This window comes from Odontomachus brunneus, unplaced genomic scaffold, assembly GCF_010583005.1.
Source record: "Odontomachus brunneus isolate Ranch 3 - 2012 unplaced genomic scaffold, Obru_v1 Obru_scaffold_024, whole genome shotgun sequence".
NCBI classification, from domain to species: Eukaryota; Metazoa; Arthropoda; class Insecta; order Hymenoptera; family Formicidae; genus Odontomachus; species Odontomachus brunneus.
In genome coordinates, this window is record NW_022639474.1 from 1,934,639 (window position 1) to 1,958,753 (window position 24,115).

General features: G+C 46.5%; 1 protein-coding gene across 12 annotated transcripts in view; it reads left to right on the forward strand.

The window, feature by feature from the left end:
- LOC116842353 (CUGBP Elav-like family member 4) overlaps positions 1-24,115 on the forward strand; it is a 605,467-nt gene that overhangs the window by 489,285 nt on the left and 92,067 nt on the right. For 9 of the 12 annotated variants that reach the window (XM_032811450.1, XM_032811447.1, XM_032811446.1 and 6 more), the window contains 2 exons: positions 5,238-5,286; positions 17,029-17,154. In XM_032811450.1, coding sequence (XP_032667341.1) covers positions 5,238-5,286; positions 17,029-17,154 — 175 coding nt within the window. Of the gene's footprint in view, positions 1-5,237; positions 5,287-13,268; positions 13,341-17,028; positions 17,155-24,115 lie in introns of all 12 variants that reach the window. The other 3 variants (XM_032811456.1, XM_032811457.1, XM_032811455.1) reach the window with 1 other exon arrangement.

Genomic DNA, 24,115 nt, shown 5'->3' on the forward strand with positions numbered 1-24,115 from the left:
AGAGAGAGAGAGAGAGAGAGAGAGAGAGAGAGAGAGAGAGAGGAAGACTGGGTTTATCGGCCGGTATAAATTGAGATAATCAAGATTCCCATATTGTAGCCGCGCCATACCTTTTTTGGCGTGAGCGTGTCGGATCCTCGACTTTTTTGTGCGATCGACAACGCCTAACCTAACCTAACCTAACCTCACGCATCTACCTTGCGTATCGAGCGTTTCTTAGCATCATAGCCTCTCCTATGGACTCCTACGCCTTTCGTCTGACCCCGACAACAGAAAAAAAAGAGAAAGAGAAGCGGAAGAAATAGAGCGCGTAGATCACGCGAAAGGTATTCCTGCGGCCGATTATTCGGCGATATAAAATTAAACGTGAACACGACCGGTAGTGGGCATTATCATTCGGCGCATTTGCGGCGCCCGCGCGTGGCTATCATTCAGCATCTACCGGTGTGTCGGCTGGTAGCGGAGGCGCACTTTCCCGTAGTGTACATAGATAATCGAGCTTAATTAATTGCTCGTGATGCGCGCTCGGGGCTCAGCAAACACATTTACTTATTACCATCCATCTTGAGCGGTGCCTCTCAAGGGGATCGATTTTCCAAGTGCACGCGGCTGATGACACAAATTGCCAAAGGGTCGACGCTCGATCGTAACGCGATCGTTAAAGAGAGGTGCGGCTTTTTCTCCGTGTCTCACTTCTCCCCTCCCCCCTCTCTCTCTCTCTTTCTCTCTCCCTCTCTCTGCTCAAGCGCGACGTCCCGCTGGAAACGTACTTAATTATCCAGCTTCCTCCGGCGTAGCAAAAGGACGAGAGCTAATCGCGAGCCCAAAACGACTTTTATGCATGAGGTAGCCTGAAGAACCAGACGACAGTGTCTCCGTCCGTCCGTACTTTGCATATAATGCGTGCGGCGCACGTGCGATGTTCCACTGCGTGTTAACCTTAATCTACAATTCCTTTGTGGAGATAACGCGCGTCGATGTATTCAACGGGCGTCGTTGCCAAGAAGCAGCGCGCGAAAAGTATCAGCTTTCGATTATGATGCAACGACGATTCTCTTCGTTGCACCTCTTTCAGTCTTGACAATCCCGACTGGAAAGTTATCCCGTTGTTCAGATCAGCTTGATCCCAACCAGTTATCTTGTATAAAGTAACGTTGTCGGCTTCTAATGAGTCATACAATTGTAGCCTGGCAATCAGCGGCCCTTTATAATAGTCTGTTATAGCGGCCTGTTCTTTTCATCTGATCCACTTGTTTCCTTCTCCTTCAATGTCAAGTTATATATTTATTTCACTTTAAAGACGCAACCTGATTCAACTGAATAAAGAAAAACAGACCTTTTCCAGGAATACCACTTTAAAGGCTAACAATTAAGACTCGATAACATCATCTTGTACAAACCAAAAGTCTGATTGGGATCAACCTGATTATGGGATCTGGGATAAATTGTTGATATCCAAATCAGATCCCACACAGAGTTTAGACTTGTTCTTTTCAGCTGAACCAGTCATTCTTTTCCCTTCAACGACAAGTTATATACTTGTTTCACTCTGGAGGCAAAAGGTGCAATCTGAAAGAAGACTCGGGCCGGGGAAAATGACGTTATCGGGACTCGTCGATTTGGATTAACGTTACCTTTATGAATCCTTTAATCACGCGCGCCGAGAGAGCCGAGATACGTCTCCCGAAGACGCGACGGCGCGTCTCGCCACTGCGACAAACCCTACTCACTGCTAATTGACGTCACCTCGCTCCAATCTACGAGTAACTACGAGCATCGAGCGCGCGCGAGAACGAGGTTACGCGATAGTTAATAGCCCGGCGTGTTAATCGGCACGTCTCACCGCCGAAGCACGGTCGGTCCGTGCGGAAGTCTCGCGCGCTGATCGTTATTGACTGGTACAGATCCCTCGGGTCGTAAGTGACATTTACACGATGCATTCAGCGTTAAACTCGTCCGGAGAGACAAGAGGGAGACGTAGCGTCGTATCTCAGTTCCGGTATCTATACGGACGCCGGGTTCCCCTGACAACGCGGCAACAACAAACGCCTAATGGCCAGTTCTCGACTCAAAGTTTAATTTCCTGACCAGCGGACAGTGCTTAAAGTGACCTTCTCCTCCCCTCCTTTCCGTTCCTTCCTCCCTCACTCGTTCGCTCGCTCGCTCTCGCCACCCCGATCTTCCTCTTTCGCCCTCTCTGCCTCGCGCTGTCCTGCCTGCCTTGCTCTCCTGTCGTGCCCCCTTATGCCCGCTTGTCGTCACTGGCGCTACTTCTCTCCCTTCCGTCGTCCATCGCGCGCACAATTCTCGGGAATCGCAACCGGACGTTCAGCCGCCGCGATGAAATATTAAAGAGTTAAATGGCGACCCCTCTCTCTCTCTCTCTCTCTCTCTCTCTCTCTCTCTCTCTCTCTCTCTCTCACTCTCACGGAGACACGAGTAATTACCGCCCGGCATACAGTCGCATATCGTTGGATTGATCGATAGTGCGGAGACGCCGTTAATTGGCCGTGTATCGGGGAAATACGCAATCTCGCGTTTTCCAGGTACGTTCGCTCAGATCCTGACGATATCTCATAATCTCTCATCTCCCCGTGACTTGGCGATCACGAGGCGACGCACGCGGGTGTCGTTGGGAAATTTCTTCCATGGCGATATGTATAGGTCTCATCGCGGTGGGCAGCCGGGCGCTGTATCGATCTCGGCGAAGAGAGAGAACTCCATGAACCCGGAACCCATGCTCGCTCATTTGACGTACATACACCTTGTATGATATCTACGTGGTCGTGGCACTGACCCCGACCGTAACACACACCGCTGCCTCGCTCCTCGCGCGCGTCGGACATACATGCGCGCAGAAAAAGTTTCGGGGTTGCCGGGCACGTTTCCACCCTATCCAGTATCGCGCACCTTTTCCCCTCCCCCTTACCTCTCCACATGATTCTTATAACATACGGTGTATATGTAATGAAAAAAGAGAAACGGCGAGTTGGAAAAGACAGATGGTCGCAATGCCCAGTGGTACACACGTCTGCGCTAAGAACCAGATTCGCCGGTTTGGGGTACGCTTACATATTTCCTTCCTTGCTCCTTCTTTTCCGAACGGACACGTATGTTCGCGTTAACACAACACAAATGATGATTATATGTTTTTCCTAAGACACATTCTCATGGACGCAACAACAGAAGGCAAAACTCACATTGCGGGGCACAACTGTCACTCTTCGGAATATTCTTCAGTTTCTGTACTCTTGACGCGTAAAACGAGCATCGAAATCACCGACGCACATAGTAGCGCAAAAAACATTGTGCTTATTATTCTCTCTAAGGTCCGCATTAATAGTCATTACGTGAAACTCGTCTCAAGTGAGATATTCAGATTTCAATTCAAAGATAGATGAGAAATTTTCTATTGAATCGCAATTGTAAATGTTGCTGTAAAAGTAAATGTTACGTTTATCATAATTTAACTGAAAAACTTAGGTCTGACTTTGAATAAAAATCTGTATCTCCTGAAATATCTTCTGAAATAAGTTTCAAATAGCAACTTATTAATACGGACTTTAATATCTAAATTATCTCAGTAAGACTCACTCAAAACGAATGAAAAGTAGCAGTGTTCTCACTTGAAGCGTTGAAAATACACTCGAAATCGCCAGATTAAATGTCTCCTTCAAACTTAGGATGGATTCTGACTCGATATAAAGGAATGTTTCAATCGATTAGAGTAAATATATCTTTGTAACGGTAGAGTATAGCATATCCGATATGTATAATAACCTTAACATTTACCAGATCCAGTTTCGAACGTAATCTCTCGATTACGCGCGATATGTCTACAGATCTGTGCATCACAATTGTTGACCGTTTCGAGGAAGCGGCTCCGTCGAAACAATCAACAATCATGATGCACGAATATGTGCACATATTACCCGTAATCGAGAAATTTGTTTGAATTTGGACTTAGTAAATATTAAGGCTATTAAACTGGATGATGTGTATCAGATTTACTCTCCAATTTCGAGTAAAAATACTCGATCGACAATTCAGAATGGGGAGTCCATCCGGTGTGGTCACTCAACCTTTCCAGCGAAACTTCATTCCAAAGAATTTGGGGAGTATGATGAAAGTTTGTATTCTTCTTCAACTGACCTCAGAACAACCCCGCTCGCTCATATCGCCCGTATCACCCTTTTCTCCAGGTGCAATCACACTACCGCGCGTACACGTATACGCGTATTGCAAATATTTGAAAGGCGAAATCGTGTAACTGGTAAGCCGTCAGGTCCGCCAGCTCTCTCTCGCGTCTGCGGCGGTGCAGTGATCCTCGGAGGAAAATTGGTCAGAGAGAAAGGACCTGCAAGGCCAGCAGTAGGATAATGCTACTGTTGGAAGTGCCATTCGCGCCAACAGAGACACGGAAGTGGCGAAAACGACGGGAGGGGCAGGGGAGAGGAGAGAGTGGGCTGCATTGTGGCGAAGAGTTCAAGACCGAGAAGAGAGGTCGGTCGACGGAAGAAAGGAGAGAGCGTGCACGAGTGTGCGAGACAGACAGAGTTGAGGAGGCATGGCAGCGGGATCGAAGTACGGTCCTGCGTCCCCTACGTCATGAATCATGCATCCCCATCCCCCAGGAGCGAACTGGAACGCGCTGCGGCGGTGCGACCCGTCCGAGAAATAAACAATGTTATTTGTTCGTTGGGATCCCGACCCATCCGCAACGGAGGTCCAGAGGACCTCTACCGGGACAGTACGCGAAGGACGAGTGGCAGGTTCCGTGCTTTCGTAACCCACAACCGTGGGGATGAGAGCCCGGGTTCCTGCTCTTCGCACCGTCCTTTCTCGGGCGCGCTCCTACCTCTACGCCGCTCTACTCGCGAGCCCGCGTACGCTCTGACAGCCGGAACTGTCAACGGCAGAGGCAGCTCTCGCAACCGCTGATGGTGTTTGAGCGGGACCGAAGTGACACGGAGGACGTGCGCACACATGCCGGACAAATAACGATACTTCCGCTTTTCTCGGCAAACTGGATATTTTCGTCCCGCGTCGCTCTCTCCCTTCGTCGCGTGGGCTCTCATCCTTCTTACGCGACTCCTGTCCCTATCTCTTCTGCGCGAGAATGAAAGACGTCAAAATACACGATTGTTCGTTGATGTTAGAGATGTCTTAAGAATGATGTGTGTGGTGATTGTGTCTCGCGAAACGACTAACGCGTCTTTCTTACTTATTTGTTGCAGATGAACCGTCCTATTCAAGTGAAGCCGGCGGACAGTGAAAACCGCGGAGGTGAGGACAAACAATCGATCCAATATCTATTTCTCTATCTATTTCGACTATTTCAAATGAGATTTATCGCTAATTTAATGATGGCAGTGATCCTTGACAATCTGTGGAGAAAATTCTATACAGGGATTTGCATTAAGGGTGTCATTACTTGAAACTTACGAAAGATGAGATACAAATGAGATACATATCGGAATTTAGAGTTGGAGGTGAGTTCTTCAGTCGAATCGTGGTTACAAGTGCAATGTCACATGTATGATTCAAATAAAAAACCCAAATCCATCTCTAAATTCAGGTCTGAGTATCTCATATGGAACGAGTTTCAAGCAACGACTATTAATAGTCGGCCACGGTGAGTCGTCTAACGTTAGATTCTAGAATGTCTCCATTGTGTTTTATATCAGAGGAAATTGTTTGTGAGGAATAAATTGTACGCTAGGAAAAGAAAGATATTACGATCAGCCAACTCTTTTAACCAAACAATGTGTTCCTTGTACATTTTTCTCCGACCCAAAAAGCAACAGAGATACTTTAGAATCCAACGTTAGATGACCCTCTGTATGTTACATATCAAGTTCAGTTCCAAGTAATAGCACCGGAAAAGGAAATCTAACGCTATCAAGGCAACATTTTCTCTTCTTATTGTCCGCAGTATTTCCGCGCTGTACAAGTCAAAGAGTCGATACGACGAAGCAAAACGCCAGAATTTTTGTTTCCCCGCGAAAGCCCCGAAGGATACCGCGAATGGATTCGCGCTGCGGTGAGAATTACACATACGGGAAGACGCGACAACCACTGAGAAACCACATCTCTCGCTACGAGTGCAATGAGACAATTTAATTTCATGTGGGAGGGAAAAAGGAGGAAAAAGTACTCCGCGACTTCGATCTCGTGTCAATCGCGTACATACAAGACGACTATGTAATAAACTACAGATAACGCGCAATAATAGCGAGTCGCGATAACGCGCTCGTCGTATAAAATTCATACTCGCGATAGTCAGCAGCGCGATAGAGACTCCGCGATAAAAAATGTAACGCGGCACGCTGCGCTGATATTCATCGGCTCGTTTTCTACAGAGTGTCGCGCGCGCGGCTCTTTCCACTCGTATCTTGCCGCGAGTGCCGCTACGTGTGTAGTCCGTCCAGCTGTGGGGGACCCAATTTTATTAATTACGTGAAATTTCACAGCTGGCGGCAGTGGCGCTGCCGCCGCCAACCGTCATGTCGGTTCTCCTTATCGCCGCGCTCGCCGAAGGTCATAAGTTTCGCGTCACGGTAGGATAGCAGAGCCGCGCGTACGTATGACGAGAGCCCAGATAATCGAGAGACAAATTGTCGATCGACTATCGCTTTTAATGAGTCGTCGCTTCTGCCTCGCCTCTGCTGCGCGCGCTCCCTTCGTGTATTTCCTCCCGCTCGCGTGAGAGTTGTAATCCTTCCGATCTATTCCACTCGGCCGGTTATTATTTGCAGACACACACGATCTCCGGCGCGGGGGGCGCGATGCGCGGCGCGCTCATAAAGCTGTATCTCGCGCAAAAATCGGGACGCTCTCTTCCATCTTCCGCCGGGGCTCGATTCGGCCCCGCGCATTAATTTCCACAAAGCGCCTCGGCAAATATATACCAGCCATCGGGCAGCCGCGATTTAATTAAAAATATGGTATTTATCTTTGGAGGCGGGTCGTAACCGATCGATACCGTTCCATCCGTTCGGCGGGCGCCATCGCCGAAGCTCCCGGCGTCGCTTCCGATGCATGTAAATAGCGGGGGAAGCTCGTCCGGGAATTCCCGAAGGCTAAGAGCCGGGGCCCCTTCGTTACCATTCGCAAAGTCCACGCCACACCGGGGACAGCGTTCCCGGCGAGCCGGCAACTACTCCGAAGTCCTTCGGGTAGTCCTCCGTGCCTTCGAAGCTGGTGGGCTGTGGAGACTCCTGCGCAAGGAGAACTAGATAAAGGAGGACAGTGGTACGCGTATACGAGCGCACTAGATAGACAAACATAGGAAGGGTGAGAGAGAGGGAGAGAGAGAGAGAGAGAAAGAGAGAGAGAGAGAGAGAGACGGAAAGGAAGAGATCGGGGGAGATGCGCAGGGCGGCGTTAGACTGGGATACGTGGAAGAAGGTACGGCACGGGGGCGGCAAAGGGGAGCAGATGAGGGGGATCGTAATTCATATGCTAATCTGGAGGAGATGCCATTGTAATCTCCGGTCGCCTGCCTCCGTGTGGCCCCACAAAGCCTCGGCTTGACGCGGATGCAGGAGTGATCCTGAGCACGGTGCCGTGGCTGCTGCTACTGCTGCTGGTGCTGTTGCTGGTACTGCTGCTGCTGCTGCTTCTGTGGCGCGATATACCTATGTAGATGCTGTATCCACGTAGTCGCAGAGTTCAATCAGGGGGTTACTGAACTTCGGCGACACCGTCGAGTCGCCTCCTCTCCCTCATTGGCATCACCGTGTCTACCCTACACCGCGTACGTTCGTGCAAGATGGTTCCCGCCACTTCATCTTCGCATCTCATTCTCTCTCTCTCTCTCTCTCTCTCTCTTTGTATCGCTCTCTCGATCGATCTCCCTTCATTCTTCAACAACTATTCCGATGCGATCTCTACAATTCTCTGTGGTAGTCGTTGACACAACACTCATTGGATTTCTCGGCGCAAAACGGATGTTAATAACGCCGTGTAACTCGCCGGGATAACGCACCGGATCACGGAAAATCCACGACTGCGTAATTGCCGAGCCGAATGTTGCGTGTAATCTGCTTCGGGATCAACATCGATCGGAATTAAACTATGTCGGATAGAGAGAGCACACCGTTTTACCTTTTGCTAACCTTCCGTGTTTGACTGCACCTCGCGATCTGGCAATTAACGATATTACACGGTTATCATTTAGTAGCGATCGCGGTACACGCATTTCGGCCATTTAGGCCCGGATTTCTCGTGAATGCGCAGCGGTGATTCGGTTTACTCCGACCCATACCCGGACTCGCTCTCGTCCATCACATCTAAGCGTTTCCAGCTTGATCTAGGAGCCGATTTCAGGAACCAATTTTAGGAGCCAATCGAGTCACAATGTCGAATTGTGACTAATGAACCAGATCCTCGGCCCTTGTGTGCGTCCCGCACTTTTCCTACTTTGTGCCAGCCTCACGCGACAAAAATATCGCGTTTCACAGTCGACAATGTCGACGTGACTTTTTCGAAAGGAGTTTCCATGTCGGGAAGCTTCTCCACCGAGGGAAAGGATATAGCCGCTCATGATTCTCATTGTTTCGAGAGACCCGTCCGCTTTTTCCGCGTTAATAACTGCCCTTTACGGGCCTGCATTCTGCACAGATCCCGACGTGCGGCTTAATTACATCATTTTATAGATTCCTCCGGCAATCGGCGCTTCGCAGCTCCGCGCAATGGCTTCGCGAAGTAATGTCCTGTTAGCGGTACAAAGGATAAATCGTGGCTTTAATTGTGAAGACGTTGCGGCGTTAAAACGCCCCGATCACGGTATCGTGCTGAGAAACATTTGCGTTCACGCTCTCGATAAATCCGTCCGCGCGCAAGCCATTAGAAACAATCGCGCGAGGGATATTTCATATCGAATTTGACTCTATCGTTGATCTGCGCAATTTACTGGCGTTTTACTGGCTGAATTCAAGCCGAATTGCGCGCGCAAACAACGCGAACAACGGCCGCGAACGATTGCGCGATTGTAACTCTCTCGCGCGCGAGCCAACTACGCGCGCACTTTGCACCCTTATCGGCGGTGGTGTATCATCGGGAGGGGTGGTTGGTGCGCGCGCGCGCGCGCGTACTCACTCAAGGAACTTGACGGGAGCCGCTCTCGAACGAGGAGAATCTCCGCGGAAGCTCCTCGTCCTGAGACGCATTTTTCACGCGTGTCGATGGTAAGACACTCTCTTGCTCCCTCCCCGCCGCCGACGCCGCCGCCTGCCACGCGATAGTAGCGTCGAAGCAGTCCCGGAATTAAGTTTACAGCGACGAGAACAGATTTGAGAAATGCGTATCTCGCGCGGAAGTTGGCCCGCCGACTCAGGGGCGACCGAAGTTTCTACGACTGGATAAGGGTGGGTGCTGTACCGGAGCTAGTTGAGCAAGTAGATAAGTTTCGATCCCTCGGCGAGCCACCTCGCTCCCACCTCGCCCCATCACTCGCCCTACCATCTCCCTCTCCGTAGATAAACGCGGTATCCCGGAGTATCGGGAGGGGAAGGGGAGGGGAAGCCCGCGGCCGTTCTTCGCGTCGCCGTCGAGTTCGGCATCGGCTGACGTGACGCGGACTGGTCTTAAACCGTCCAAGAGAAATCCTCGCGGCTTATAAGAGTCTGTCTCTGTCTTCGTGCTTCTTACGGGAGGACGACGGATGCCTGGTGTTCGCGGGGCGAGCGCGAACTTACTTACGGCTGGATCTGAAGCAGCAGTTTCAATTTGTGGAGCGTGCGCGCGCGCGAGAATATTCGCCGAGCTGGCGCGTGTTTAAAACGCGATGGGGAGACAAGAGAATTATAAGGCGCGCTCGCGGAACCTCCTTATTTACTGTAATATTCGTTTAGGGAGCAGTATTCACCGTAGCAGGATTTTGTTTTGGCGCACGTATCACTCGAGTCTCTCTCTCTCCCCCTCCCTCTCTCTCTCCCTCCCTCCCTCCTTCTCTCTCTCTCTCTCCTCTCTCTCTCTCACCCATATTAACTCTCCGTGTACAATCGTATTGTTTGGGACACACAGCGCAATAGGTCTGTCAAATCCGAGCAACTTTGAACCGTCCCGACTTTGTTGGAAAATCTTCTTTCCAGAGATATAGAAAAGCCTCAGTTGTAAGATAGTAGCGTGGAGTAAAGTCAAAGTCTGCAGACTTGCGCTATTTTGAAACTTTCCCGGACCTTTCACGAAGGTTGGTATGCGATCGAATATTCGTTCAGATCTCGCAGACCCGACATTGTACGCGGAGGATTAATAGTCGTTACTCGAAACTTGCCTCAGGTGAGACACTCAGATTTGAATTCAGAGTTAGAGGAGAACTTATCAGTTGAATCACAGGTACAAGTGTCACGTTTATCATGCATTTTAACTGAAACATTTGGACCTAACTCTGAGTAAAAAGCTGAAGTCCATATTAATACTCCTTACTAGAAACTCTCTTGTTCCATGGGAGGTACTCGCCAGAATTTAGTTAGATTTGAGATTTTTTATTGGAATCATATAATATATGCGATATTACATTTTTATACTCGCGATTCAACTGAAAAACTTCATATCTAACTTTAAATTTAAATCTAAATGTCTTACCTGAAGTAAATTTCATGTAACGGCTATCAATAAAGCTCACATGAGACAAGTTTCAGGTGATAATTAACAATACGGATCTCAATCTAATGACTGTCTAGACAGTTTCTTCTTAATTCGATTGTCTCTTTCTTTTCTTCATATCGTTGTGTAGATCTCATTTTATCGTGAAATCTAAGTTGAAATTATTTGATTGCAACAAACGTGTTCTGAGAAAATACTATGGATACACTTAGGTTGGAACAATTACACGGAAAAAAAGGTTTGGTTGAATTAACCAAATATCTGGTCGAATATGAACGATCCAGATATTCCGATTGAAGTAACCCGAATTCTGTTTAAGTTAACATGATTTTTGGTTGACTTAAAGAACAGAATTCTTCAATACTTCAATCGGAATTTCTGGATCGTTCATATTCGACCAGATATTTGGTTAATTCAACCAAACCTTTTTTTCCGTGTAGATATCGCCACTGTTGCAATGTCAGTAACTCAGCAATTGCTGAGCAATTGTAGCGACCACATAATTAGTTGTTCCGTATTTCACTATTCAATCTGGTTGGCACAACCAAATTTATATGTAGGCCAGCCGTTTCTTTTTCATGCAATAATACGCCGTCCGCGATAAACTCGCGACAATCGAGAAGGACTGCCGTTATCGCGAGCAGAATAAATGCGGTTTGAGTGTCATTTGCGCCGAGTCGCGTCGTGTCAAACAGAACGCTCGCTTTGTTCCCGCCGTCCAGCGCGCGCGCGCGAGAGGATAATTTCCCGAGAGTTAATTCCTCCTTCGCTTCCGCTCCGGGGAGTCGGGGGGAAAGAGGACACGAAGGGCGCGTTAACACTTAGCTCCGGCGACAAAGGTCCAATTCTTGGTCCCCACGGTGTCCTGACGCGACAATGGGAGCGAACTCTCGGTGAAAAGTACCCGGGGCTAAGGACAGACGGGATATTCTCCGACGAGGAACGGCGAGGCGTTGATACGCCGAAGGGAACCGAGGAGGGGCGAAGACGTTGGGGATTGTCGAGAAGGGGAGGGGGGAAGGGAAGAATCTGCGGAAAGCGGGGATGCAACGAGGCTGCAAGTCAGGCGAGAATCTAATTTCCCGAGACAAATCCTTAAATGTGCCCTAGAGCCCGGCTGGAAGGCGCGAGTCGAGGCATCTCTTAGAATGAGCTCGCGTCTAGCATCCGCGCGACAACGACCTTTAACTCGGCTCGCCAATTTTGCGTCTCCATAACATCCTCGCGAAACGTGTCATTAAGCTCATTCACGTGGGGGATGCGGTAGATCGAAAGCGGAGACAGGACCTAACAGGAAAAAACACGCCCAAGCCGAAATTTTGTCCCTACTTTCGACTCAACGTTCTAACATCTCAAGGATTCATGTGTGTTTAATATACGGTAGAAAACATTTTGTATTTATGTGGAAATCGATCCGTGCAGAAATTTTTGTAATAAATTTTTGACATATGTGCTAATTTAACATATTATCGTTGTGTTAAATCGACTATTCAACGTTTATATTCACCGTTTCTTAAAATGACACAATAATGTCCAAGTGTTACATTTTCGTGTTAATTTTCATCATATTATTTGTGTCATTTGTTTACATACTCTTCTCATATTAAATCAACACAAAAATTAGAGTGGATAAGTTGGAACATGTGAAATGTATTAAATTTAACGCAAAATTTTTTACATTATATCAGTATATAAACAGAAATCAAAGGAAGTTGATGTAAACTTCAGAATATCAAAATAGGCGATAAATGGATCAAAATTTCAACTCGGATGGTGTCTTTTTCGCGAATATTGAGATCGTCGTGGCGTCTGGCCCTCGGAAAATGTCGTGTCTTGCTAAATTCATCAGTAACGCGAACACTCGTGCAAGATGTTTGAGGAAAATCGAAGCTGAGTCGACTCTCGACGCAATCCCCTTACTACAATCGAACTTACTACTTCGAACAATCAGGGCAAAAGACCAGCGTATTGTGCTACTTATGGGAACAGATTACACAAGTCCCGGCGTTTCAAACGGCATTACATGAGTTTCGAATCTTGTTAGCACGGCGCTTATGCCTCGCGATCGTTTAATTCCTGCGATCGTAATTGTCCATTAAACTGATAGTATTATATTTATGAGTCGGTATTATGTTATGAAAATTAAGTTACCGTAATTGCGATATCTAATTGCGCAATTGCACTTAAACTCGAAAATATCCATGCTCGGTGCTTAGCAATAACCGAGCGCGATATCCATTCTAGTGGGCTTGAATCGCGCCGCATAGCGTAACGCTAGTGCGTAAAAAGCGGCAAGAAGCGGCCTTGTTAAAGTCGCAAATTGACGGCCTGCGAAAAAAATGGTTTCGCCGAGCGTGTCGATGTGTTCGCATCGACACTCTATCTCAAAAATGCTTACCACTAATAATAATAAACTGTATTTATATTTTTTTTTAATCTGATAGGTCTTTTATGTCCGTCACGCAGGAGAGATCCGGTCGAAAGCAATGTCCTGTGCACCGTACGACTGCGCGAAAGAAACGCGTCCGTACGTTTCCCGATTGGGCGAGTCTAAGAACAAATTGAATCTCGCGAGGATTCACGTAGGCAACGACGACGACGACGAATGGTGTATTTTGGGTCCAATGCCATTTCTTTGTTTCTGTTCTGTATTCCAGAGTGCATGATGGACGACGGGAGCGCCTGTGCCATCTTCTGGAAGTAGGAGGCACCGGTGGCGGCCGCTGAAGGTAACTTCGACTTCCAGGAGATAGCTAGCTTCCTTCCAATACCTCTATTCTTCTTCTCCGCAAATCAGCAGAAAGTGAACTTCCCCTCGATGAAAAGAGAGATGAGAAAAAAAAGAAAAAAAAAAGAATGAATAAGGAAAAAAATACGGGTATCCTGCCCCTTCCAATCACGCCATCACCGCTGATTCAGCCAGCACAGCCCGCCGCAAAGTCCGTTTTGCTGCTCGCTAGTATTTGGACCACCGTACCCTCAGCGTCCCCTCACGAAACACCATCCCTTAGCCCGACTTATAGTGTGGCCGGTACATGTCCATCCCTCTAGGAGGAGGCTAAATTCGCACCAAGTGCACGGTACTCTTCCAAATTCTCTCGCCAAAAACGTCTCGAGTCTCCGTACAATCGTCTCGGAGCTTCGACACTCGCACACGCATACACACGTATACGCGCGACTCATCAGGTCTCGCTCTTTGCGTGTCGACCATGCGTGCGCGCAGATCACGAAGGATTCGCGCACGCATCTACGTGGATCCCACGATTGGCATTGAATAATTGGCTGGAACACAATTGGCTCGTAAAAATCCGCAAATTAAAATCTTCTTGTTGGCATTCAGCTTTCGAGGTGCTCTCAGCTGAAAATTGAACGAATCGTGATAATTTGTACGCTCTTGCGATCGAGCGCTGCTTATCCGTGCCGTGAAAGCGATTGCTGTTGGGCTCCTCTATATCAGTCTCAAGCACTACCTCTCTCTTTCTTTTTCTCTTTCACTTTTTCTCTCTCTTTCTCTTTCATTCTCTCTCTCTCTCCCTCTCTCTCTCCCCCTCCCCCCCTCTCTCTCTCTCTCTCTCTCTCTCTCTCTCTTTCTCTCTCTCTTTCTCTCTCCCTCTTTTTTTCTTTCTCTCTTTTTTTTCTCTCTCTCTCTCTCTCTCGCCGACTCCTCATCCGTTTCATCCGGCACGATACGCATCGTTTTATGCCAGAAGGTATTATAGACAGTGTTGTGCGTACCCACGTGCGTGACTGAAACCTGTAGCCGTAAACCTGTCGTTCGTGTTTTTTGCTCTGTTTATTGCGCACCGCCGTTACATCACACTATTATCGATGCCTCGTTACGACGGGACGTGCGTGGACGCTCTTAGAATACCGCCGATCGGCACAATGGACCAAGCGCGATGCAGAATACATGAAAGAATCGCGGTCTTAGAGCGTCTACCGACCGTACAATGGCAACGACCCCTTTTGCTCCAAAGTGCCGAGTTTATTGTACGTTTCTAAGTCCAAAGTCCCGTCGTCTTACACTCCAAAACCCCCATCTGACCTTATATCCGTTCGTGTGGACGACCATCTTTGATATCGTATATATATATATTATATATTACATATATATATATTATACTGCTCTTTACAGCTATGACCATACAATAGTGGCTCGCTCGTTGGATGTGTTGTCTCGTTCGTTGTCAGTGTGTTTTTTATCACCTCTGTACATATTTTCTGATTATGATGTGAGCTACATTTATCTTATTGTATTACTTAGATTTGATTCTATATATATATATGACAGTTTATGACACCTTTATTTCTTGACAGTCAAGCCACCCCTTCCAACAACCACCCACCATGCTCCAATCCTGAGAACATCCCAGTTTATTTGAAACCGTTCTCTCTCTTTTTTTCTTTCTCTCTTCGTGCAATCCTACTGATTGTGAGTCTCGCACCGCCATAATCGTGTCGTTTTCTCGATATAACGCAATGATACACCTACAAGTAACACATGTACACATACATCGGGACGCATCTATTTCTAAGCGCAGATATTTCTAAAATAAGAAAGAGAAAACAAACATTTATTTATCAAAATTATATTCGCGGCATGTAAATCATTTCCACGTTGCTTCCTCTTTCTTTCTCTTTCTTTATCTCTCTTTCTTTCTCTCTCTCCCTCTCTTTCTCTCTCTTGCTTCAGCGTACAGACGCAGCTTATACTACAAACACACTATGAGAAAAGAGAGTTGAGAGTACCCTTGAGACGGATATCGAATCACTGAGAGAATTTTTTGGCCTGTACACTTCCACGACTTGAAAACAAGCGAAACGGAAATCGATATTTTTCGAAGGGCTACAATCACAAAAGATTCTCGATCGCACCCGAAGATCTCCCCAGAGATATTCCAACCCGAAGACATTGTCTCGCGCGTTTACCCGTTACTTCTCATTCATCTTTCCCGTGCAAGACTTAGATATAGCTGCAAAATTTAGTGAGCATTCATTGTTAAACTTTATGCGCCGGTGATCCATCTCGAGATGGACTTCAACTTCACGTTGAAGTCATACTATTTTAGAGTCTCCTGTAAAAAATGCATAATGCAAGAAAGGCGTAACTTCATGTGTGTTGGGCTTATTATATCTCTGTCTGTGTATACACTTGCAGACAGAAGGATTGTCTGCAATTTTTCAAGTGAGTTTTGTGAATTCTCCATCTTATCCAATGGGAGAATTCATTTTTCAATGGGAAAACTCTCCACTGAACGAGACAGATAAGTTCACAAACTCACTCCGAAATTCACGGATAATTCTTCTGTGCGCGATTGTACACAGAGAAAAATGTCTGGTCGAATTCACCAAATGTCTGATGAAATATGAACGAATCAAAGATTTGGTTAAAGTTAATTCTCAACAAAATTCTCTGTTTAAGATAAAGTAAAATTCTGATTGACTCGGACAGTTGCAAGGTCTGGTTAATCAGAAATATTGTTAACTTGAAAGTTGCAAGTTCTGCTTAACCAGAAGTCATATTAACTCGAACAGAACTGTGGTAAACTTAACCGGAATTTCTAGTTCGTTCATATTTCATCAGGCATTTGATTAATCCAACCAAACTTCCTCTCTTCCGCGTACACACGTCTGTACAACTTAAACAACTGACAGTTTTTTTATGCTTGAGTGTCCGTGGGGATGTCAGAGTCACTAGTATCGCCAAGAGTATTGCTAACTCGACACGGGTCACCGTTGTTGAAAGTGTCGGCTACACGACGAATCGCTTGATGCCTTGTCTGATTTCATCGCGACACCTCCCGCCTGATTCCCGTTCGTTTTCAGTTTTCTAGATAACCATCAGGCCAATATTGATTAGATTTATTTTCCTTGTCTTTGTTGTTACACGGTTTTTCCATCACTGTCCCCCCCACGGAGAATATGCCGTTTCTGCTGTTATACACGTATGTTACATCGTTATTGATTATGATGATTATCGTTTCCGTGATACTGTTCGTGGTTACTGTTGCCGCACCGAAGACACGTGTATGCCGTGCATACGTATTACACACACACGTACACAGACGTACACACGCGCGGTTCCCAGTGCTGTTTAAATGTACATATTGACGTGATGAAACGTGCAACCGTACGCGTCAAAGATGCCATACGTGAGCACACACGAATATGTTACATTTATATATATACATATATATACACATATATATTTATATATACCCCCCTTTTATCTCCTTATCTTCCCCCCCCCCTTTAGGATGGTGGATGCTGGTGTAACCGTGTAACTTTGTCGTTCTCGGTGTTAGCCGCAAGATCTTCTCTTTAACGCCTACAACGCTTAACACACGTGCAAAGTTGACTAACGCTGTTCTTTGTTTTTTTTCTCTGTTCCCTCTATTTCGGAACGCGCCATCGCAGACAGAAAGCTGTTCGTGGGAATGCTAAGCAAGCAACAAACTGAAGACGATGTCCGACAGTTGTTCACTGCCTTCGGCACAATAGAGGAGTGCACCATCCTCCGTGGACCCGACGGAAGCAGCAGAGGTGAGTCCGAATTTTCCATTTTTTCCAAGCACGGTGTATCCGGTATTATCACACCAGGGAGTGCGAACAACGGATAAAGTACGAAGGAATTTGTCTCTCTCTCTCACCGCGATCTTCTTCGCGAGATACGCCCAACGCCCATCAATTGCATGAGAGCATTTTCGAATGCTGCCTTTTTCGTTTTAATTCGGCATTCTTCAGCGAAAATTGGAAATGTTCAGTCGGGCACACGTACGCAGTATCGTAACGATTCGCTGTCGTAAAAAGCTGAAGGATCGCCGATAAAAGAATTTAAAAATAGCGCGCTTCAGTCTCTAAGGGATTAAGCACGAAAACCATATTCCCTGTAGAGCTAAGTGTACCGTAACGCGGATGCGCGTATATTTTTATGTCGTGGGATAAAAGCATAGGCGCATTGTCCATAAAAATACGGGCATCTGTGCAATCTTTAGCCACATACCAGGATATTCACGTCTCTCTTTGCTTCACGAACGTTTTACATCTGCGCCGTGCATTAGCTCTCCATTCGATTCGTGCAGTTTTAACCTCTCGAAAATCGATCCGTGAGCATAATGATGTACAACAAAGTCGAATTGAAATTTTTAGCTCTACAATCAAGCTTACTACAATTTAGCTCTACACCAAGCTTGTAAATTTCGTCAAAACTTTTGAAGAACCAATTGAGAATCTCGAGATATAACATTGCACAAGCTATTGTCTTTCTTTTTGTTGAGGTTTAAAAAACAGAAGACACTTTTTAAACTTTTTTAATATTCGTTCCAATAATTTAACTGCATTTAATTTTTCATAATGCTTAAATCTAAATTTTCTTTTTTAAATTGAATAAATAATTGCTTTCGTGAAAAGTTACGATTTTTAAAAAATGCATATTTTCATACCAGAAATATATTTTACATGTTATACAGTGTGAGTATATAAATGTTATAGTGTCCATTGAATAAATTTTTTTTATTTCTTAGATATTTTTCTTCTCAGTGTGCGAAAAGAAAGAATTTCGACAAACAAATGTTCAATAATCCATTCAAGATTAACAAGTCGATATGGATAAATAAAACAAATTTTCTTCTTTCACGATTTTTCTATGATAATCCTTTATTGGCGTTAAAAGTTTCGATTGAATCTGGATATTCGAAGAGATGAAATTAAAATAAGATTGTAATCCTATTTTATAATTGTAATCCTTGCCGAATGCAGCTATATCCTCTATAATCTTTCTGAAGTTAGCTTCTGTCGTCATCGTGGCAAGATATTCAACGATGTCACACAAGTCGATCGGAAATGACTAATGATCGCACATTAACCGTCGACGAACGTTGAATGCCGCAAATGCCACAAATGTTTCCAATGCGTAGCGCGGCTGCACCCGTCCCGATAATTTGACAGTTTCAAAATTCGACCACCTCGAAGATCTGGAATCTCTTGAGAGCGTTGATGACCGTGATTTCTGGGTCACTGAATATGCGCTCGTCATTAATTGGCCGGCGACAACGGTTCGCAATTGACGACAAGTGACTCTGTCCTTTTCCCAAATATCAGTTGTTTTGGTTCTCTCACGTCGTGCACGTCGTGCACTTCTCCGTGACGGATTTATTATGTCTCAAGTCGACGCACAATATTATCGGCGCGTTGATACTGAAAAAAGATTTTGTAATAATTGACAAATGCATTTGGTTGAGTATCTCAGTGCAATATTTGGTAATTAGTATCAAATACGATAGTAGTTAGCAATCATCTGGTAATAACTATAAAATAAGATGAATTCTTAATAAGATGAATTCTTCATTTAATTGAGCCAATTGAGTGATTCGGTAAATAATATCGAATAATTTAGTAATAATTACTGAATTATTATATATTAATATATATTTATATAATAAATATATAATAGTTTGATTATTATCAAAGCATTTAGTTGAGTGTTGGGTTTGTATTATGTATTTATCATATAATGTGATAAGTAACACTAAATAGTACGGTTCTATTTAACAAATTGTTTAATGATAATTACTACATTGAAAAAAAGTCTGGTAATAGTTACCACAGCCATTTGGTTGTGTGTTTTAGCATACTATTTGGTAAATAATTACCAATATGGTAAATGTTACCAAATGTGTGGTAATAATTACAAAATAGTTAGTAACATAAATTTTTGATCTAGTCAAATCAATTAAATGATTTAATAAATAGTATTAAATACATTAGTAATAGTTAATATCAAATAACGTAATAATTACCAACTTGAACGGCATCTCTGAATGTTATCTTGGGAAAGGAAAGTGTCGTGAGTATGAAGCATCAGTTAGCTCAATGGTTAAAGCAGTCGCCCGGCAACTAAAAGATCCAGATTCGATTGCCGGCCTAGCAAACCGCGCTTTCGACATTTTTCTCTCACCGGAACAAAAAAAAGACGCAGGTCCCGACCGTCGCGATCCTAGTACGTCCTCCTCATATTGTCATAGTTGGAATCAAGCATTATTACGATATTTGCAAATATTTTTAATATGACAATTTTGGTCATTATTACCATACTTTGCGTAATTATAATCAAGCCTTGGTAACAATTACCATGATTCTTGATTCATAGTTACCAAATGATTTGGTCATATTCACCTCTATATTTAGTTGACACTATTTCACTAAATAATTGAGTAACTACAACACAGGCTGGATAATTATTACCAGAAATTTTTCTCAGTGCACCATAAATTGATAATATTTGCCAAATGTTAGCAACAGACGTCAAGTATTGTTGCGGTTACTTATTAATATTTATCAAATCATATAATTATATACTTATCTAGTTAAAACTATTTCACCAAAGCATCTGGTAATTGTTATCATAGGCTTGATGGTCATTATCAAATTTTTTTTCAGTATAAAACTGCCGTCGAGGGACCTGAAATGTTTTGTCGATTACTAAAATATTTAATCGAACTTTCGTCAGTATCACTTTAGTTAGCACGTGTTTCTCCGATCGGTTTGTATTTTCGCGAGCGTCAGTGCCAGACCTGCGTGATGCTGAATCGGGAAACTGGGACGCAGGCAATGATATATCCACTTCTACGTACGCCAAGTTATTTATTTGAACGAATCTTTGATGAGTTCGTCGAGAGGACAAAGAGATATCCCGAGTGGCAATCAAGAATTTACGTCCAAGTCGTAATAAACGTAATAGACGTATAGTCCATCATCGTTTGATCAATAATCGTAACATGAAGGGATTATTCATTAACCCATAACATTTATTTTTATTTCATACCAGAAGAAATATCGATGCAAACAGCCGAATAACAGTCTTTGACAGAACGAGAATCTGCAATTAAAAATATTCATCCAATCAAACATCGTAAATAATTTGCAACCGAGAATACCAAATATCCATCCTGCCTCTCTTTTATCCATTTGCAACTGCTGAGTTTGATTTTTGAACACGCACTTTTGTTGTGTGCAGCTAAAGAATTCATTGACATTTCACGATCCGCATCACTTAACATTTCGTTAAAGGGAAATCAGTTGCAAAACGGCCAAACAATTCATAGATTAAAAGGATGAGCATTTCAGAGCGCGCTGTACATCGGTATCTGACAGAGAGAGAGAGAGAGAGAGAGAGAGAGAGATTCGCAAAGCTCATATTCCGTGGCGTCTTCAGGCGTTTCCATCGAACGATGAAGCGCGAGCAAAGGGACTCTTCGCAGCACCTGGTTGCCAAAGGAGGCAGGCGGAATTGGGAGGGGGGGAAGGGGGACGGGCGAACGGACTCCGCGAAATTAATCACGAGATAAGGCAGCAAAAGGGAGGGATGGCGGGATATCTCAAAGGAAAAGAGGCAATTGCCCCGGCCAGGGCATTACGAGAAAGAAAGAAAAAAAAAAGAGACAGAGAGTTCGTTCCGACCTCCGCGGATGATGCACGACTCTACGTCTAGGCGGAAGGATATAATCGCGACGGCATTTGAATATCCGCTCGCGCTGTAAACAGCGCGGACGGCTACGGGCGATGTAATTCGGACGGGGATAACTGCCTGAATAGCGGACGGAAAGTGGCTGCGGAGTTGCCGTCGGACGAACCGGTGAGAGCAATAATTTCCGCTGGACGAGGCGGCGAAATTTAAATATTTTCGTTCAAGAGCAAAGACCCCTCGCGCGATGCGTCGGCGAGCAAGGGGGAGTGGAAGAGGGTGGAAGGAGTAGCAACGAGCGGGAAAGTGATCGAAGAAAACGGAGAAGCAAGGCGGACCGGAGCTCTGGAGGGGTAAAAGGAGAGCGAAAGAGAGAAGACAGAGCAAACCGAGGGGGCGATCGGGTGAGATAAGGAAACGGGTGGACGCGCGGTGGGTAGGCAGGCGCGAATGTAATTAAATTCCACTTTGAAGTGAAACTCACTTTCAGCAGTTAATAAGATTTTGATTCGCAGTCGGTGACGTAACGCAGCAGAGCGCCCATCGTCTTTGGCAGGTAGGCGCGCGCGCGCGCGCTCCGTTCACGATGATGAAGGAAGCGAAGGATGCAAGAGGGGGAGGATGAGAGGGAGGGAGAGGTCGTCAGAGGGGGTGACAAGGGTGGCGGTCGCGCTTAGAGAAGGTGCGGGAGCAAGGGAGGAACGCGGAAGTGGTACACGGGAGAGAAGAGCTTTACAACGTGCGAAGTCTGTGCTCCTTCGTTCCTAGCAAAGACCAGGCCCACACCGTCCTTCCTCTCGCCCCACGTTCGTTTCGCCGTAGCGTCAGAGAGGCCGGGTTCTTTGTCGAAAAAGGCAGGACGATGTTGCGCCAGCCCTCCGAGCTCTTTAATTAAAATTACGCGAGCGCGCGGTACGACAGTTTCCAACCGGTAGTCGGTTTATCACGTGGAATGCATTCGCGATTACTCGTCGAGAATCTCAGGTATGTCGGCCGGACGATTACAATGCCTTCGGCGAAATGAAGCAGGCGACATCCGAACGCAATCTCGGGCTTAATCTCCGCCTCGCGAGGCTGACCTACCGACGTTGAAGCAGTTCCACCCCTGCGAGCGAGCACGCGGGCACGAGAAGAGAGCGCTTCCAATTCTAATCCCGCGCGTAGCTCCGGAGAGAGCGCGAATCTTCCACGAGATAATCCCGCCGCAGCCCCGACCGCGACATTCGTCCTTGGACATTGCTATCAGAACGAAGTTACCGGCGGATGGATGTGCCTGCCGCAGGAAGAGCCTGATCGCTTATTCCGTACAACTCCGCCCGGCACATCCCTCGCTCCGCTCTCTCGTCTCTCCCGACGGAAACTTTCCCAACACGCTTCATCACCGCTCGCCGAGCCTCGGTCGAGTTTCATAACTAGCTAATCCGACCCGTAATAGAGAGATCAGGAAGAGCTCCGCCGCGCTTCTCGCGCTCGCACAAGCGGACCCGTATATACTACATCTACACCTGTATCTACGTATCGCTGCTGCGAGCGAGCGAGAGAGAAACCAGAGAGAGAAAGAGAGAGGGAGCCGCCGACGCGACCCCGAAATTACGGCGGGGAGATATCGTTTCGGTAACTCTTATTCCAGCATCATCCGTCAGTAAAGCACGGGGATCAGTTATGTCGGGAGTGTAAGCGCGCACGCGTCCGGAATATCTTTTGCTGGAGCGCACGCAGCTCGCGCGCCACTTTCGTCGGACGAGATGGCTCTCCGATGAGTTATGACGCCTAAAACTTATCGGCAAACCCTCCGACCGACTCTCTCTCTCTCTCTCTCTCTTTCTTTCCCTGTCCGCTATTTTGGACTTAACTTCCCTTATCGGATGGTGCCACCTATCTGGCAAGGTGGCGCAAGATTTTTCGGTAACGAGGAGCTTAAGAAAGGCACTCGGGTCGCCGAGTTTCCGGGGAGACCCAACGACATTGGTCGACATCGTCGGAGCGACGTACGGTGTTGTATCTTTCCCCCGCGTTTCTCTCACCGAATCTTGCCCCCTCGTCTTACCCTTCACCGTTTCCCAGGGGAGAGAGGGGAGGAGAGAGATAGAGAGAGAGAGAGAGAGAGAGAGAGGAGAGAAGAGAGAACGACGACGGAGCTCTTCGTCCAATTATTTTTCCCTCGCTTCGAAACATTTCAACGCCACTTCAACGAACGAACTCGTTCTATTCTCGTTGCCGCGCAACCCTCCGCCAGCCTCCCCGCGTCACTTCTTTCCCGGCATCCCCTCCATCCTATCCCTTCCGCCCTGTCGTCCTCCCCCGCACGCCAGCCCGGAGTAGCGCCCCTTCCTTTACTCGCCAGCGGTGCGTACGCGCGGCCCAACTCTCTGAGGCCACCCCTTGGCGCGGGCCGCGGAGTTCGCATTATTTCAATTGCGCGAACGGCAATAATTCACCGCGCTAAGAAGATTATAAAATGTTTATGAATAATGGAACGAGAAGTATTATTCGTGGCGGGGTTCCTCCTGTGTACCGCGCCGCGCCGGGCCGGGCGCCGTTAGGAGGGGTCGGCGCGCTCGCCGGGGTGGCTCACCGTGGCGCCCTCCGCGAGCTTCCGCGAGCTTTCGGCCGTGCCACGTGTGACCTTGTGTGCACCACGATTGCGCAACTGTGTGGCGTAAGCGCGATACGATTATTCAAACTGGGGAAACAATTCCGTGCATTAAGTCGTAATAACACCGCGCGCCGGTATTCCCGATCCTCTTTTGTCGCGGGACTCGCGAAACGCGGTATTTGGTACTCTCGCAGCCCCGCTCGCGCGCGGTAGCTATCGGGTGGTATTATGTAACATTTAACTCCCCAACCCGCCCACTCACCCAACCCCTTTCTCCTTCCCAAGCACGGGAGAAGTACAATAGATCATGAGTTCGCGAGTTACCGCGCGAACAATGCAATTACGAGAAACATTATATCGTGCGCTTCAAGGTCTTACCCCTAAGGGGTACGGCAGCTGCTAATTTACTTGGTTTTAGCGCCGAAACACCAACGTATCGTCTATCA